This window comes from Microcebus murinus, chromosome 9 (genome assembly GCF_040939455.1).
Source record: "Microcebus murinus isolate Inina chromosome 9, M.murinus_Inina_mat1.0, whole genome shotgun sequence".
Classification (NCBI taxonomy): Eukaryota; Metazoa; Chordata; class Mammalia; order Primates; family Cheirogaleidae; genus Microcebus; species Microcebus murinus.
This window is the reverse complement of record NC_134112.1, coordinates 34,265,873-34,284,688: the sequence shown is the minus strand read 5'-3', so window position 1 is coordinate 34,284,688 and position 18,816 is coordinate 34,265,873. Positions and strand designations below refer to the sequence as shown.

The 18,816-nt window shown below is 35.8% G+C and overlaps 2 protein-coding genes across 2 annotated transcripts in view; one reads left to right on the top strand and one right to left on the bottom strand.

Moving 5' to 3' along the window:
* LRRC72 (leucine rich repeat containing 72) overlaps window positions 1-18,816 on the top strand; it is a 152,928-nt gene that overhangs the window by 36,342 nt on the left and 97,770 nt on the right. The window lies entirely within an intron of this gene.
* Window positions 4,610-8,976, bottom strand: SOSTDC1 (sclerostin domain containing 1). The gene is made up of 2 exons (XM_012781036.3): window positions 8,605-8,976; window positions 4,610-6,105 (listed from the first exon to the last, which is right to left on the bottom strand). Exons 1-2 carry the CDS (start codon window positions 8,807-8,809, stop codon window positions 5,690-5,692), a joined length of 621 nt encoding a protein of 206 aa, XP_012636490.1. The 5' UTR covers window positions 8,810-8,976; the 3' UTR covers window positions 4,610-5,689.

Below are 18,816 nucleotides of genomic sequence, written 5' to 3'. Positions count from 1 at the left end.
TTGAGAGCTAGAAGACATTTAGACATTATCTAATTCATCTCTCTTATCTTACAGATGAAGTAATTGTGTCTTAAGAGCTGAGGAAACAAGTGTTAATTCACCCAACAAATTAGTAGCAGCATAGTAGTCTAAACTAGATCTCAGGTTTCCAAGTTTATATATCTTGAAAGTCACTTATATAAAGTTACTACATAAGAAAATTACAGATGAGTCAAATTGAAAACTTTGTTTACTGTTTTTAAAATATAAAACTAAGTCACAGATTAAATATAAAATTTTTCTTTATTACTATAAAGAGTAGACAAAATTAATCAACTAGGCCGGGCGCTGTGGCTCACGCCTGTAATCCTAGCTCTTGGGAGGCCGAGGCGGGCGGATTGCTCAAGGTCAGGAGTTCGAAACCAGCCTGAGCAAGAGCGAGACCCCGTCTCTACTATAAATAGAAAGAAATTAATTGGCCAACTGATATATATATAAAAAAATTAGCCGGGCATGGTGGCGCATGCCTGTAGTCCCAGCTACCCGGGAGGCTGAGGCAGAAGGATCACTCGAGCCCAGGAGTTTGAGGTTGCTGTGAGCTAGGCTGACGCCACGGCACTCACTCTAGCCTGGGCAACAAAGCGAGACTCTGTCTCAAAAAAAAAAAAAAAAAAAAAAAAAAAAAAAAAAATTAATCAACTCATAGGAAAGATGGAGTTAATGAATAGCAAAATGGCAAGTCTTCATTAGATTATTAAATACATTTGGCAATTTTTTGCCTTAGGTTTACAATAAAGAAATTTGTGGCAAGAAAGTTTTTTAAAAAAATTCTTCTTGCTTGAGGAAGTAAACAAAAAATCAAAGAAATAATTTTATAACTTATAAATCATATATCAAAAATTAAGAGAGAAAATAAGGCACCCAGTTATATAGAAAGGTCAGGTCAGTAAAAAGAGTCAACTATTTAAAATAAAGTATAATGCTGACTAAGAATTATAAAAGATTCCTAAAAAGTCCTAGTTACTGGACAGCTGGGTTCATTGTTTTAGGCTTGTCTCTGAATGCCAAATTTAGATTAACATCTCAATAAATAAAATGACTGAAAAGATCATTTTGTGACAAATCTGTCAATATTGTAAGGTAATATTTTTAAAATTTATATGAATCTAATGACAACAAATTTCAAAAAAGGAATTTATTTCTACTGAAAAAAGTGATATATGTTTTTAATAGTTACTTATCTTTAAGCCTTATCGAACTCTTGATCAGTATTAGTAACAATAAACCTTGGCTGAATATATCTGTGTCACTGACAATGTCATTCAATTTAGACATTCTCTTTCTGATTCAAGCACCTAATCCCACTACTAAAAATGAAATCAATAATTAAAAGTAACATTTGGTTTGCAATTACGAAAAAATGAGAGGAAAATAGTTTAAGTTTCTTCATAAGAAATTGTTTTGCTCTTCATTTACTAACAGAAAATAAATTATTTAGCAAGTCAGCCAATGCACATGATAAACTCATTCTAATTTGCTCTGGAAATAATTGTGCATTCCATTTGGCATTAACTCAACTTTAATCAGTTCTTAAACCTGAAAATGGAAACATCTTCCCACTGAGATTTCTGTAGTAGTTGTTACCCTACAGCTCTTTAAGACAATTTGCAAAATATGCAGGCAAATGCACCAAATGTGATATTAGCTATCGAGTTGGGAATGATGCACACACCAGTGGAACTGAAAATGACACTGACAAGTAGAATGTCTTTGGGGATGTCTATGTCAGCAGGTCTTTCTTTGTGGATGCAAACAAAGATTTCTAGTGACCAAAATGTCTGCTTAGTTCACAAATCTAGACTCATTTCAATTTAACATGGAAGTATATTTTAATAGGTTCCAGTGAAACCAAGATGAAAGTCATCTCTATCTGCCTCTGAGGGAAGAAAACATATTCTAACCAGAGAAAGCTATTCTCTAGCACTGAGGATCCTAAGTCACCTCCCCACTGAACTCCTTCTGGGTTTCTACAAGAATTCCATCAAAACTTGCCATGCATTTCATTTTTTATTAGGACTATATGGCTACAGGAACCCTATAAATGCTAAATTTAGGAGTGAATTGCCATTTTATCTTAAGTATTTTCACAAGTTTAATATAAATGATACTTATTCTAAAAATAATGAATTATATTTTGATACCTAAAATTTCGTGAAGGCTACAAGAAAAACTTACAACATACTAAATTTAAGCTTTCAAAAGCTTTAATTTTATTCAGCAGTTTGGTAGTTTCCTGATTTTGCTACTACTAAATATTATTCTCTCTACTCACACTCCTTAGTGTGACCATTGCCCTGAGTGTTTATTAAAAACATCATGCTCAATACACAGTAGTGATTTATAGAGTATGTGAGATTGCAAGATCTCCTGGTAAAACCTTACTCATTTGATATTAGGCAGGAATTAATTAAGATTCGCTGTTGTATTTTATACATACATCCTAATTTTGATTGCTTTTCATAAAATATACAATAAAATAAGCCTGACTATCAATGTATTGCCAAATAGTAGTTGTTTGTAACTAGCATAAATTAATAAATACAAATGATCTGTAACTAAAATATTAACTATCCTTCAAATAGATATTTTCGAATGTTTCATGTCCATTTTTGGCTTAGGTCTAGCATATGATATATGTTATTTATTTGCATATGTGCTATTAATTTTTCTTTCATTCTTTCTATTGATATATGTCTCTAAGTATCTAATCTATCCATAAATATCAATATACCTATATCTATTCATCTGTCTATGTATCTGTATAAATATCTATCTATCAAATCACTTGAAAAAGCCCTCCATCTGGCCAAAATAAATTAGATAAGCAAATCCTTTCATGGATAGATATTATGAGTGTAAACTAGAGATAAGACCTGCTAAAGTTATCAAAATCTGCCATTTTGAAATGATAGTTACTAAGGTGATAAAATTATGAACAGTTTATCAGATTGGAACATGTGAGTTAACTGAAAAAAAACTTGAAATACAATTAACAATTTGGGCACAGTGCATTTTAGCATTTAAAAATGATAACTACCAGCTACTCTTTCTGATGGCTTTTAATTTTTACCCCACTGGGAGACTAATTTTATTCTAGGCCTATCTTGCTGATTGTTGACTTTTTCCTGCCATCTGTTGTTAAATACAATGCCATGAGTGCATCCTTAATGTAGCATGGCCTGAAGTGGCTCAGTAAATTGAATGTGATCGTGAGAAATAAATTCAATTCTTGATTTATGAGAGTTTTTTAATCCATTTCATTTTTCTTAGTATATTATGAACTAATACACTATTAACAATCAAATCAGTGAAGGTGTTAGCATTTTATTACTGCCAAAAGCTTTTTTCAATGTTTTTTAAGTAAAAGGCAATGACATAGTCTTCTTGAGTATGAAAAGCTATTTGTCATATCAAATCCTTTTTATGCCTCAGATCTTAGGACACTAAGAAACTATCTCTAAGGCCTTCTATAGAAGATGCTATCTTATTGAAAAGGAAGAAATGACTATAAGTGTCTTAAGTTTTCTATTATCTTAAATATCACATACTGAGAATGAGCAAGTTAAATAGACATATAAAACAACACATTTTTGGTATATATTCAACCTGTGGTATAATTATTATGAATTTCCCATGTATTAATATGATGACATAATATGAAATAATTTAAGATCTTACTTATTAAGATGGAACAATAAATTAATGGCAGACTGATTTGTTTCTTTAATGGTATAATAGCATTATTATAAAATTTGGAGTTTTTTATCTTTTATCTTTCTATATGTTGAGACTTTTGTATGTCTCATAGAGAATGGACAATTTTAATATTCTTATTTAGCTTAGTATGTTGTGTATAATAGATGTGATTTTTAGACTTGTAATTACAAAAATCTATACAAAAATGTACTAACGAGTCCTCCATGTTCAGCATCCCAAAAGGGAAAACCCAAGAAATTTTGTCAATACATAAACAAGCCTTGTTGGTTTTCTTCATTTGGAGTGATGGAATTAATAATTTGATTGAATTGACACGTCAGTCATTTAACTATATAATCATGTTCAAGACTGTGATAATGTTGCTTAATATAACAACATGGCAAAATTGAAAACACTGAAAAAAGGTTTTTGTCCTCTTTATTATTTACATTTTATTTTTTTGGTTGAGAGGGTACCATATAATATGTAGTGTTCAAAATTCCCCAACATAAGATATATCTTCATAATTCTTTCCTTTCTCTAAATTAGCTGTACATTGAGATCACCTGGAAAACTTAAAAAACTGTTGATATCTATGATCTACCCCAAGAAATTCTGATGTAATTTGGATGAAAGCCTGGGCATTGGGTCTTATAATATTTCCCCCAGGTGATTATAATGTGCGGCAGACTTGGCAACCACTGGTATATATGAATTTGATATTCTCATTACAATTCACTGCTGGATTGCCACCCAACTTTTTTCAACCATCCCATTTACTGAAGAGATGATCTCCCTGTCTCTGTCTCTCTCTCCTGCTTACTACAGATATTTCTGTCAAAGCTTGAATGTGACTTAGCAAAAAAAAAAGCAGTTACTCTTACACATTTATTCTATAAATTTTGGAAACATGTAGCTTTTTATACATGTTAGAGGCAAGGACAATAACTTTTAGCAGTATTTATTTTTGTTAAACCAATGGAAATGAAGGTCAAGGCACCTTCTGATTGCACAGACTAAACAAGAAAGTATTACATATTTCAGCTTTACAAAGCATCTTATTGATTTCAAAAGATCCATACTGTTGATAAAGTTTGTGATGAAACACGTAATGAGACTAACATATTTATTTTACATATCTATAACATGTATTTTTCATATTTCTAGATCAAACACAAATCATGTAGGAAAATATTTAGGTACATGAAAAAGATTCAAAACATAAAAAATTAATATTTTGAAAAAAGATCACATGTGAAAGCTCATTAAATAATAACATTGACAAATAAATAGTTAATCGGCTTTACTTATTAGCTGCTGCCATGCATTTCTGGCATTCCATTCCAAGCAAAGTTCAGCATGCAGGGTATAATTTCATTCTATGCGACTGTAAAAAGCTACAGGGCTTATTTTTGAAGTGAAATGTCACAAGGTCTTTCATTCTCTTTCAAAGGAAGATCGATCATGGCTGCTAAACTGTTCCCATGAAGATTACCAAAAAAGCACCTTTCTAAAATTTTACTGTGAAGATTCACAGCAACTTAAAAAAAAAAAAAAAAACTTTCCTGTTTTGAAGAGGTTTTGTTTGGGGGCAGGGATGGGTTAGAGGATGGAGGGTAACTGAGAGGCCCTTTTCTGTTTTAAAATGTAATGATTCAGTGATGTATATAGTATCAAGAGTCTTTTAAGAATGGTGGGGAATTAAAACTACAGGATGCATGGAACTTAAATGCAAATTGCATTCATGTATATATGTACATCTTGAAAAACTTGAAAAGGAAAAAAACTATTCCCAGAGAAGGTCCTGATACTTAGGACAGCTTGCTGGGTTTGATCAAAGCAGAAAGCATACACTTTCAAGTGAGAAAATAGCAATGGCAGGCTTGAGTCTTCCGAGCAATCAAATCTGTAAAGCAGATGGTTACTAGTCAGTCCAGTTATGGAAGTCTGAGTTCTAACTCATGCTGTGCTTGCTGGATTTGCTGGCTCTTTTCCGCTCTCTGTGATGCTGGGCTGGCTTGGCAGGCGACACACTCTCAAAGTTGTGGCTGGATTCGTTGTGCTGCCGGGTGTACCTCTTGCACTTGCAGGCGGTGACTACTGTGATTTTGTAGGTGCGTGTGCTGCCATCTTGGCACTGAAGCTGGATCCTCTGGGTACGTGTTTTGTCATTGACACACCTCCACTCCTGGGAGCTCCTCCTGCTCCAGTACTTGGTTCCATAGCCTCCTCCGATCCAGTTGGGGAGCACTGGCAGCGGCAAGCACTCGCCAGCACACACCAGCTCCTTCAGAGGGCTGATGCTGGTGCACTGCCCATCAGAGATGTATTTGGTGGAACGCAGTTCCCGGCAACCCACTTGCACCCGAGCTGCAGAAAATGGAAAAGAATGTGCATCAGGGACAAAACACAAATGAAGACTTTAAAAAAAAAAATTAATCTGCAATAACAAAAATAATATCCAAATGATGGCAAATTGCCAGACAGAAAGTGAACGTCTACTTCATTTCCACAGTGCAAAAATCTGCATGCATAGTTGTAGAGATACTTTGATGAAAATCATTAGTTTACATGGCTATAAAGATTTTTGTAAAAAAACAAAATGTAGGCCTGATTTTTTTCATGTATAACGTTAGCTAATTGCATACTTGATAATTTAAAAATCCCATTTTCTTAGCCTTACTTCCCAGTAAGGGTTTAGCAGCTCTTAAATTTATATGTAAATATTCAGTCTTCAATGAGTTAAAAGAGTACACACCAATGTTCTTTTTCTCAAGGGTCATATTGGTTAATGTCTGCAAGTGATTTTAATTAGATTTTTTAAAAATCCGTTGAGAAAATATGGAAAGTATTCAAATATTGTGTGCAATGCATATACACTCTATAATATTTTATTTCAACTATAGAATTCAGCTGCAGAGAATCCTACATACATATATGCCATCTGACATTTTGCATATCAAACTTAATAACTACATTTTAAACATAAATTCCCAAGCTATCTTTTAAAAATACAAATAGTAAAATGTTTGAAATGGAAAATGTCACTACAGCTCAAAATGTAAAGAATATAAAAGCCCCTAAATCAGGAACGTATGGTTGCCATAACAACTTGGCTACATTTCCATGAATTTTATGGCAGAAAAATGCCTAACATGTCTGATTTACAACTGCAAAAGGAACCACGGTGTTCATTTCCTGAATATTGGTCATGGCAAGCTTTTTGTTTTAGTTATTTGGATTTGATAGATATGTTCTCTAATTGGCTGTTTCTTGTTACATGCCTTCTATAATTAAAGCAAAAATGAATCTGGAAATATTTGAAGTTTTCCTTACCATTGCTTTGTTATCTAAACTTGAGGAGAATTGCCTATAACAAGCTTGTAAAGAAATCAAGGCTTGTTAACCAGGGGAAAAAATGTTTAAAAGTATAGGCTGCTGAAATTGTAAAAATAAAAATTATAAGAGACATTGAAGTAGTTCTACATAGAAAACTGAAAGCTAACTCAGAGTAAAAACTGAATTAGGAGTTTTACTCTGTATCTCAGTACTTCTGAAGTAAGAGATATAGCCTAAGGGAAATGTAATCATTGTGGAAAAATATGTGTATACACATACATGCATATAGATTTAGAGTTGTAGGATTAAATGTAAAGGGTAAATTATTTGGCTGGACACTGTGTTCAGTTTGCCTGATTCTGATTCCAGCTCACCTTGGAGCAGCTGCCTCGGGAATGCACCTGGAAATAGCCAGAGATGACTTTGATTTGTCTAGCTTTTTGTTCCTGTGTATATAGAGATTCGGCATTTTTGCAGTGACAGTTCATTGACAATGAATACTCACTCACCACATTGCTCAGTGATGTAATAATAACCAGATATTTCCTATGTACTTAAAGTCAACCATCTTCATGAAAGTTAAAACACCTTGGTTTTTTTAGATGTTCACAGTCATATTTGCTTTGCCTTTTCAAAGGTCAAAACTACTTTTAGTAGTTGAATAGAATGAAGAAGGAGGGGCAAAAGTTTGTGTAAGATTTCCTCTGCACTGTTTCTCTGTCTTAAAACCTGATTATTAGCATATGAACTCTGCTAAAGAAAAGGACTGAAACAAAAGTTAGCTGAAGAAATTTGAATCCCCCTCACCAGTGGTCAATTAAGCAAACAGAAAAGGAAAAAAAAATGTTCCCTGTACTAAACATCATTGTACTGTTATTTTAAATCTCTTAAGTTATGAAATTACCCCCAGTCTTTCACAGAAATATACAATTACCTAAATTTTGAAATGGTTGATAAGGAATTATTTTAGAAAAATATGATTCTCAAACATTTTCAGTTTTATCTCTCTTTTACATTGAGCATCATCCAAACTTTCAACTATTTCATTAGACATCTTTCTAGAAATCCATGTGAACAATTTTTCCCTCTTGAAAGCTTCCTTCTTCCCTTGTGATTTCCTATACACACTTTTGGTTAGTTACCTTTATACACCTTACCAAAATTGCACATGCCCTGAAATGAACTGACAAACCAACCTGAACTTAATCTAGAACAATACTTTTTAAAATTCTCGTTTTGCATGATTTTAGAGAAGCAACAGTTTAATTCCTGGAAACATTTTCTTTGTGGATATTTGATACAACTTAAGTCCTTGCTTGCGTTATCAAACCACTATTTTACTTATGTGAACTTTAAAATCACTATCCAGGGAAGAATGCCAACCTACACATGCAGCAGATTACTCCCAGACTGTTTAGCAAAATATATACAGTTCAGGTTAGTTAACAATGAAACAATTCTGCAGGAAGGTGAGCTAATGCTACCAAAAAAAAGCAAAAACCAAAATCTGTACAAGTAAAACATACTTACTGTTCCGATCCAGTCCAGTGTTACTGAAATGCCTGCCTCCATTTCTGGCTTGATTCAACGTGCTATTGCTGCTGGGGTGTGCTGGAACAGGTTTAACCACATGTGAATAAAGGATTTCTGTGGCATCATTTTTAAAAGCCAAACAGTTTTTCATTAGGATGCATGCAAGGGGAATGAAATAGAAATGAATGGCAGGAGGAAGCATGGTGAGTAAAAGATTTGCTTGGCTGAAGAGCTGGTTAATTCTTTTCCCTCCGCTTCTGCACTGTAACTGTGAAATTCCTCCTCAAGGTTCCCTTTATATATCCACAGAGGTTTGGCGTTCATTCAGGTGTAAAGTTGTGTAGAGCTTCAGAGTGAAAACACAGGGAAGGGGTGGGATCCCTACATGACCCTGCAAAAGAATTTTACCAATGGAAAAGAAGACTGCAGAAAAGGAGGAGCTTGGTATACAAATGGCCTGAAATTTCAGAGTTGGACTTTCATCACTTGTCTGTGAGCCGAAGCAGGCAGGCACATTCTATATCAACGACAGACTCTCCTCTGCCATTTCCTTTCCTGAATCTAATTTACATTTGGGTTCAATTTAAACGAAAATCCACTTTAAAGGCATCGCTGTTCATTTGAAGAAATTGGCTTTCCCACAGTTGTTCTATAACCCTCTGAGATTTTAGAGTATTTGGGGTAGGGCAAGGGTTCTTCCCAGAAAACAGGAGGCATTCCTGTGAGTTTAAATATTGCAGGACTTGCTTGAAGCACCTAGTTAAACATATTTTGTCTCTCAAGAAGAAAACCAATGTCTTTTTCTTTAAAATATAAGGCACAGAGCTAAAATCTGCCTCCTGGACACGCTTAAATAATGCAGCTTTGATCTGCGTGAACTACTGTGCTGCTAGGTAAATTATTGCCAGGGGTCCTGTGTGGAGAATAATGAGCATAGTTCGGTCTGCGTTAAAGTAACTCATATCAATTTTCATCTTAAAAATATCTCATAGGCATTAACATGTACAGCATTATTTTATAGGATGGAAAGCCATTTATGACAGATTATCGTTTAGTAAATTCAAAATAATTTTTTCTAGATTTTTTTCATTTGCTACAGAACATGGGTTCTACCCATATTTACTAAACATTTTGTTCATTACTTCCTTGGACTCTGCTTTCCACATAAGAATCATTATATTTTGAGGAACTACTTTATCCACACCTAGAGCACATGATCCATTAATTAATACTAGGCCACTCATCTTCATCCCTTAAAAAAAATTATAAAATTCCATCTGATTTATGGGACATTTCAATTGGAATGACTACATATTCCGAATCACCTTTTCAATTATAAATCCATGTTTGTCCTTTTGTGAGCCTATTAAAATGACCTTCTAGCATGGATATTTTGTGTCTCTTTATAAGCTTTTGTCCATTGTAACTGCTATTCACCTATCTATCTGTCTATCTATCTTATCTGAATTTTTCCACAGCAGCACTATTGACATTTTGGAAAAGATAATTCTTTCTTATGAGGGGCTTTCCTGTGTGTTTAGCAGCATCCCTGACTTCTACCCACTAGATGCCCGTAGCACCCCCCAGCTGTAACAAAAATATCTCTAAACACTGCCATATGACTCCTGGGAGGTAAAATCGCCCCTAATTGTGAACTACCAATTATCTATCCATCTATCTCACTGTAAAGACAGAATAAAAATAAGAATAAAAGACTAATTCTTAATAATACTAAGGAATTATTCTTTTTTTTAGGAGAAAAATAGTGCTGTGGTTTTGCTTTAAAATAACTGCTTGGGCTGGGCACAGTGGCTCACTCCTGTAATCCTAGCACTCTGGGAGGCCAAGGCGGGTGGATTACTCAAGGTCAGGAGTTTGAAACCAACCTGAGCAAGAGTGAGACCCCATCTCTACTAAAATAATAGAAAGAAATGAATTGGCAAAAAAAAAAAGAATAAATAAATTTTTATAAAATAAAAAATAAAACAGTTGCTTCTCTTTTAGAAATATATACTGAGTTATCTATAGATGAAATGATATCATACAATCATTTATATCATATGGGATAAGCTGGGGGAATAAGCTTTAAAAATAATATTTGGTGGGTTAGGAGTGTGGGTGGCAAAAGATTGGTCATAGCTTGAGGGTTGATAGAGCAGGGTGGAAGGTATTCCATTCTGTTTAGTCTTGTTTGTGTATATTTAAAATTCTACATAATAAAAAGTTTAAAACCCAGAGTCAAACAATCAATTTAATGGACACATACTTCCTACTAACGATTATATCTCTTAAGGTTGCATGTAGTCATTTATTCTAACATCCTTCCTGGGAAAATAAATACATCCGTTTATTTTGTACAACTTAGAGATTATATATTAGGCATCTTTCTAAAATACTATGAATTTCTTGTCCTGTTTATCAAGGGACTTAATATTAATTACACAAAGTATGTGAACATTAATTATTGACCTGTATACTCAATGCCTAAAGGAAGTAAAAAGGTGAGAATAATCTAATCTCTTCCCTGCTACCTTTTCTTTTTTGTGTCAGGAACAGGAGATATTTTAATTTGAATTTAATTATCAGGTTGGACTAATCAGACTGACAAAATTAATGTATAATTGTTAAATCCACTCTCTGCCTAGTATTCTGTAGGCTCAGCCTTTAGGATATTACCTCAGCTAGAGGCAAAATTAAAAGAAAAAGAAGGCAATGTAGTTGATATATGTGGACAGGTAAAATTCAGAGTTCTTAGGCCCAATAGATCTTGCAGGACCACATTTAGAAAACTACTTTGATAATATAAAAATAATCATACATTAATAGTATGTAACAGTTATTCTGATCAGTTTACATCTTCATTAAGAATAACCACAAACTGTAATACCTTTATAAGATTATGGATATAAATGTTTAATATCATAATTGATCTTTCTCATCTTCAGGGCTTTGTATGCACATGTTCTTCCCTTTGCTTGGAACATCCTTCCATCACCCCCTTCTGTCCTGGCTAATACCTGTTTTTCCTTCAAGCCTGGCTTAGATGGCAGTAGGACTAAGAAAACTTCCCTTGCCCTCCCTTCCCTCTACCACCTCCATTCAGTGCCTCGTCTGTATCTACCAGAGCAGCTACTTGCCTGATGACTTGGCAAGCTTTATAGCTGAATAAATATATAAATTAATTATTTAAGAAGTATAGAAAAATATTTTTAACATATAAAAAGATCAGTTAGTATTTGTTGTAGGCAATCACTAAGATGGTACCCAACAATCCCTTTCTCAAAGTATTCACACTCTTGCAGCAATCCCTTCTGCTTCAGTGTGGGCTGAAGCTAGTGACTAACTTCCAATAAGAATAATATACTAACATGATGAGATAGATGTGACTTGTATGATTAGGTTCCCCAAAGATTGTGACTTCCATCTTGCTTGCCTGTTCTAGCTTTTTCATTTGCTTGCTTTGATAAAAGCCACCTACCATGTTGTAAACTTCCCTGTAGAGAGGCCCATGTGGAAAGGATCTGATGTCTCTAGTCAACAAGGAACTGAGCCCCTCAGCCAAACAGCCCATGAGGACCAGAATTCTATCAACAACCACATGGGTGGACTTAGAAGCAAATGCTCCCACAGTCAATCCTTCAGATGAAGCTGCAGCCCAGACCTGGCCTATACCCAGACAGGAAACTTGTGATAGCCATTGAGCACCCATGGGAACTATGAGATAATTTAACTAAGTTTTGGGGTAATTTGTCATACAACTATAGATAATCAATATAATACTATATGCATAAAAATTAAGATATAGTAATTAAACCATTTTGCAAATAATGCTAGGACCTTAAGAGCATCAGATATGGTATCATCAACTGTAGTGACTGTGCAACCTTCACTCTTTAGGAGTTTTGAGACTTATTTCCCAGTCCTCAACTGAGTCATCAATGTGGTATTAATAGAATTACTACTATTGATCTGATATGCAAGAGCTAGAAAGTACTTTTAGTTTTCTAAATAGTATCATTTGACTCCTGGGAATAGAATCAGAAAATCTAAATTTGAATCTTATTTTTACCAATTTACAATCTGTATGAACTTACATATTCAGTTGACCTTTGAACATGAGTGTGATCTGTGCAGGTCCACTTACATGTGGATTTTCTCCCACCTCTGCCCACCCTGAGACAGCAAGACCAACTTCTCCTCCTCCTCCTCAGCCTACTCAACATGAAGATGACAGGATGAAGAGCTTTATGATGATCCACTTCCCCTTAATGAATACTAAATATAATTTATTGTCCCTAGGATTTTCTCAATACCTTTTTCTTTTCTATAGCTTACTTTATTGTAAGACACAATATATAATACATATAGCATACAAAATATGTGTTAATCAACTGTTTATGTTATCAGTAAGGCTTCTGGTCAACAGTAGGCTATTAGTAATTAAGTTTTGGGGGAGCCAAAAGTTATATGTGGATTTTTGACTGTGCGGGTAGTGTGTGTGTTTGTGGGGGGAGAATTCCTAAACCCTGAGTTGTTCAAGGGTCAGTTATATTTTCTGAAACTCTCTAAGTCAGTTCCTTTATCAGCAAGACATGACAAACTTGCCTACCTCACAGAACAAAAAAAATATGAAAGCACAAAACCTGGCACAGAAGAAATGTGGAAAAAATAGCCACTGATTATAAATCTAAGAGTACTGTTTCTCATTATAGTCTTCAAATTATAAACATGAGTTTGGAAAGACAAGAGAAATCTAAAATAAATATAATTACCCTATTTAAGGTAGAAAACAAAGAGTTGGGAGAAAAAAGTTTTTTTAGCCTGACAAAGTCAGAGATAAAGGATAAATGCCATTTGGTTTAAAAAAAAATTAGCCTGACCGATTATTTTTTTTTATCTTTGTCAAAGAAAGAATCAGAATACAATAGTCCCCCCTTTATCCACAGGGAATAGTCCCAACACCCCCAGTGTGGACTGACTACAAGTGGACCTACAAGCCATAACCTTGGTTAGTAACAAACCTGACTGGTGTTATTCAGAACATGTTTCTGATCATGTCTTCCACTCACAATATTAATACCTTCTTTATGTTAACTAGGAGACTATCATGCACTGTGGCTGTAACTTTTGCAGTTTAAGATGTGACAGCAAAGCTAGCATTATTTTTTTTTCTTTTTTCACTGATAGAAGATATGTTCTTACTGTATATCTTAGCAACCTCGGCATAGGATTTCTTTTTCTTTCTTTATTAAGTCCTTTTCACTTAAAGAAAGCACTTTACAGCTTCTCTTTGCATATCCAAACCGCCAGCATCACTACTGTTGAGTTTTTGGGCCATTATTAAGTACAATAACTGCTACTTGACTACTAGCACTGCAATACTGCAGTTAATCCCACAACCAAAAGGGCTACTAAGTGACTGAGGGTAGGTGGTGTAGACAGCATGGGGATGCTGAACAGGGAGAGGAGTCACGTCCTGGGTGGGATGGAGTGAGATAGCATGAGGTTTTATCACACTATTCAGAATGGTGCACTATTTCAAACTCAAGAAAATGCTTATTTCTGGAATTTTCCCTTCAATAAAACTGAGGAAAGAAAAACTGCAGATAAGAGGGGACTACTGTAAATATAAACAAAAAATATGTGTTGAATGCAAGGATAAACTATTTCTTCTCCTCTATGGCTTAAAACTATTCTCAGAGTTTCAGTTAATAGGCTAAAACCTGTTAAGTGGGAATGTGATTAACTATCATAAGTTTAGAAAAAAAACCCAACAAACTACAATAAAATCTTCATTCATAAAAGCCCTTAAAAAGAGGATGGACTAACCACTTTAATTCATTTCTTATTAACAGGTATTGTGCCCAGTCTTTTTAAAGATGGTGTAGCCTCGGGACAGCAAAGCTAAATGAGACATGGAGCCCACCCTGTCTTCCCTTTCCCAACAGCTTCTGTTCAGAAGCCCACTAAAGGAGCTCCCCTTCACCTAATCTTCCTAGATAATTTTCTTTCTTTCTCCCTCACCACCTTTATTTATTAGTTGTCTTTTTATTTTTCTTTTGTTTAAATGCTTTTTGGTTTTACTTGTAGAATAAATGTTTCTTTTATTAATAAGCAGGCTCAACGTGGACAACATTAATTTAGAGAACTCTTCTTAAAATGCCCAACATTAACCTGATATAAAATCCAAGTGAAAGTTCCAGATCAATGGGTGGATAGATATCTAGATGGGCTTTCTCACCTGAGCTGGATAACTCTTTGTCGTGGGGATGTCCTAGGCATTGTAGGATCTTTAGCACCATGCCTGGGCTGTACCCACGAGATGCCAATGGCACTTTTCCCACCCAGAAACTTCACATGCAAGCTCTAGAACATAGGTTAGGACAGTAGGGACAGGGCTTCCACCTCACTATACAAACTAGGGACAGTAGCAAGTTGTCCTTTTTACTGTCCTTTGTTACCTAGTATAGCGGGAACTCACGTCCTCATCTTGTGCATTCAGACCACATAGACCCTAAACTAAATCTGACAAAGGCTGACAGTATATCAAATATCCTGCCCCCAGGAGTGAATAGGGACTGGAGTTTTGTTCCACCAGCGTGACAGTTGTTCTAAAACAATGTTTCACCCAGGAGCTTGTTAGATATGCAAATTTTGGGCCTGACCTCAAACCTGAGTCAGAATCCCTTGGGGTTGGAGCCCAAGAACCTGTGTTTTCACAGGCTTTCCAAGTGATTCTTCTGTGCGCTAAAGTTTGGAGCACACTGTTATATGATAAAAATGTGCCCTAATAACTGTGCCCTGTCCCCATAATCCCCGTGACAGTTGCATGGTCTGTTTAACTGGCCTCTGCTCCAGATTCCTCCAGTTTACGCAATCAAATGAAAGTCCTGAAGCTCAGCCTCGTTGGCCAAAACCCTAACCCATTTCCTTTTATTTCTCCTTAAGGACTGGATACTCTCAACATCCCTCAGTGACTGATGAATGCCTTGTTCCACAGAAATGGGCACCCAGAACCACAACAGTCACTACCTACAGTGGTCTTATCACTCACTAGCAATGTTGGCAGCCTTATCTGTTTTGCTCAGAGATCAGTGTTGACCCAGATGTAGGCAAAATACTTTGATTGTTATGATTTTGATCATTGTCCTCCAGCCTTAGGGGCATCCTACAGCCAAAGCAGGCTCCCAGCCCTGGCACCATGCAGCATTGCTTCACTCTTTCCTGAGGAGTCCCTTATTCGAGTACCAGCAGGCTTCATGGCAAAGCTGTGGATGTGATCTTACATCACCGTTAGAGACCTGGACTTAGAGACTTCACAGTTGGAATTTCCTTGGTGTGTCAGGACCAGAGAACCAAAAAAATTTGATAGAGGATTTGGCTCAGCAATGCCACAGTCTTTCCTGGAAAATAAAGTCATTGCAGAATCTTCTGATTTCAATGTTGATATTTTTAAATAAAATAATTTGCTTCCAAGTTATATAATAGGTGGGACCTGTGGAGTAAGGGGTCCCTTAGCAATCATATAGGATTGCTAATAGGGAAAGAAATAAGTTTGACTACATGGATTAGAAAGTGAGATCGGAATAGATCATTGATTGACTACAATCTTGCTTTGCAGGTTTCCAAGTGTGGACATTATTTGGTAGACAATAGAGAGCCATTAGAAGATGAGTATGTGTATATGTGTGTTTTATTTTTATTTTCACAAAGTGAAAACAGCATGTAAATCCACCCTTCTCAATGATAGAAAATTTCTAGCACCCAGAAGTTCTGCTCCTGTCCCTTCCTACTAACTACGCCCTTTCTTTTCTCTCTAAAATAAACCGCTCTCCTGATTTCTGACACTAGTTATTAGTTTTGACTAATAGAACTTCACTAATATAATATAACTTGACAAATTAGAACTTGATATAAAAAAAGCTGACTTTATTTCATCATTGTGTAGTATTGCATTGCATGATCATCCACAATTTATCAGTCTACTAGATTGGGTTGATGCAAAGTCATGGCTATTATGAATAACAGTGCTATAAATACTCTTGTACCTGTCTTTTGATGCATATGGACATACATTTTTGTTTAGTAGCTATCTAGTTGTGAAATGGATGAGGTATAGGTTATGTGTATGTTCAACTTTAGTAGATTATACCACAGTGATTTTATTGATTGAAATCTCCACTAGCCTTGACAGGTTTGAAACAGGGACAAGATCTATACCATGTTTTGGGACACTGAATCCATCTGCAGTGGATAAGATGGTTTAGGTGTGGTTATACTATACGCAGAGAGAAGGAACATCTGGTGAAAAAGAATATGATCCTGAACTTGAAGAAGAGAGGAAAGGCTAGGACTGTGGAGCTAAGTAAGTTGGCAGGTGATTGGAGAGGAAGACAAAGGTGAAACTAAAGTTTTCAACATAGGTGACTGGGAGACAGTGGTGTCAGGAGAACCAGGGTTAGCAGGTACAATAATGAGTATAATAATGAGTATAGGATGAGTCAGGATGAGGGAAGGGTGCTGATGAGAATCCAACAGAAGGTATCTAAGAGACATCTGGAAACAAAACTCAAGAAATCTGTCTAGAGGAAAAAGTTGGAAACACTCTCCTAGACATCGGCCTGGGCAAAGAGTTTATGAAGAAGTCCCCAAAGGCAATCACAGCAGCAACAAAAATAAATAAATGGGACATGATCAAACTACAAAGCTTCTGCACAGCCCAAGAAATAGTCATGAAAGTAAACAGACAACCTACAGAATGGGAGAAAATTTTTGCATCCTATGCATCCGATAAGGGACTGATAACTAGAATATACTTAGAACTCACGAAAATCAGGAAGAAAAAATCAAATAACCCCATTAAAAAGTGGGCAAAGGACTTGAACAGAAACTTTTCTAAAGAAGACAGAAGAATGGCCAACAAACATATGAAGAAATGCTCAACATCCCTAATCATCAGGGAAATGCAAATCAAAACCACAATGAGATAACACTTAACCCCAGTGAGAATGGCCTTTATCAAAAAATCTCCAAACAATAAATGCTGGCGTGGTTGCGGAGAGAGAGGAACACTCCTACACTGCTGGTGGGACTGCAAACTAGTTCAACCTCTGTGGAAAGCAATATGGAGATACCTTAAAGCGATACAAGTGAATCTACCATTTGATCCAGCAATCCCATTGCTGGGCATCTACCCAAATGATCCAATGACACTCTACAAAAAAGACACCTGCACTCGAATGTTTATAGCAGCACAATTCATAATTGCAAGGCTGTGGAAACAGCCCAAGTGCCCATCAATCCAAGAATGGATTAATAAAATGTGGTATATGTACACCATGGAGTACTATTCAGCTCTAAGAAACAATGGTGATATAGCACATCTTATATTTTCCTGGTTAGAGCTGGAACCCATACTACTAAGTGAAGTATCCCAAGAATGGAAAAACAAGCACCAGATATATTCTCCAGCAAACTGGTATTAACTGAGTAGCACCTAAGTGGACACATAGGTACTACAGTAATAGGGTATTGGGCAGGTGGGGGGGGAGGGGGCGGGTATATACATACATAATGAGTGAGATGTGCAACATCTGGGGGACGGTCATGATGGAGACTCAGACTTTTTGGGGGAGGAGGGGAAATGGGCATTTATTGAAACCTTAAAATCTGTACCCCCATAATATGCCGAAATAAAAAAAAAAAAAAAGAAATCTGTCTAGATACCGAAGCAATTTCACTAGGATGATTTTCTACAACATTATTATAATAGACCTTGGTTTAGAAAGCTATTGTCAAATAACACTGGTTTTAAGACTTTCATTTTGTCTGTATAGCTACTGACTTAGTGCAAGTTTTTATCATTATTTGCTGGAACTGCTGTCATAACTTCATAACTGATCTCTTGCCTTCCATATTCATGACCCTGAAATGCACTCTGCACTCTCCACAATGAGATCCAGAATAATCTTTTCATTATTATTATTATTATTTGGACTGAGACTCACTAGAGTGCCGTGGTGTCAGCTTAGTTCACAGCAACCTCAAACTCCTGGGCTCAAGCGATCCTCCCACCTCAGCCTCCTGAGTAGCTGGGACTACAAGTGTTTTTGTATTTTTAGTGCAGATGGGGTCTCACTCTTGCTCAGACTGGTCTCAAACTACTGACCTCAAGCGATCCTCCCACCTCAGCCTCCCACAATGCTAGGA

Coding starts and splice junctions, on each gene's coding strand:
- SOSTDC1 (XM_012781036.3), bottom strand. CDS start 8,809: ATGCTTCCTCCTGCCATTCATTTCTATTTCATTCCCCTTGCATGCATC. Junction 6,106..8,604: donor CACTGGACTGGATCGGAACA/GTAAGTATGTTT, acceptor CATTTTCTGCAG/CTCGGGTGCAAGTGGGTTGC.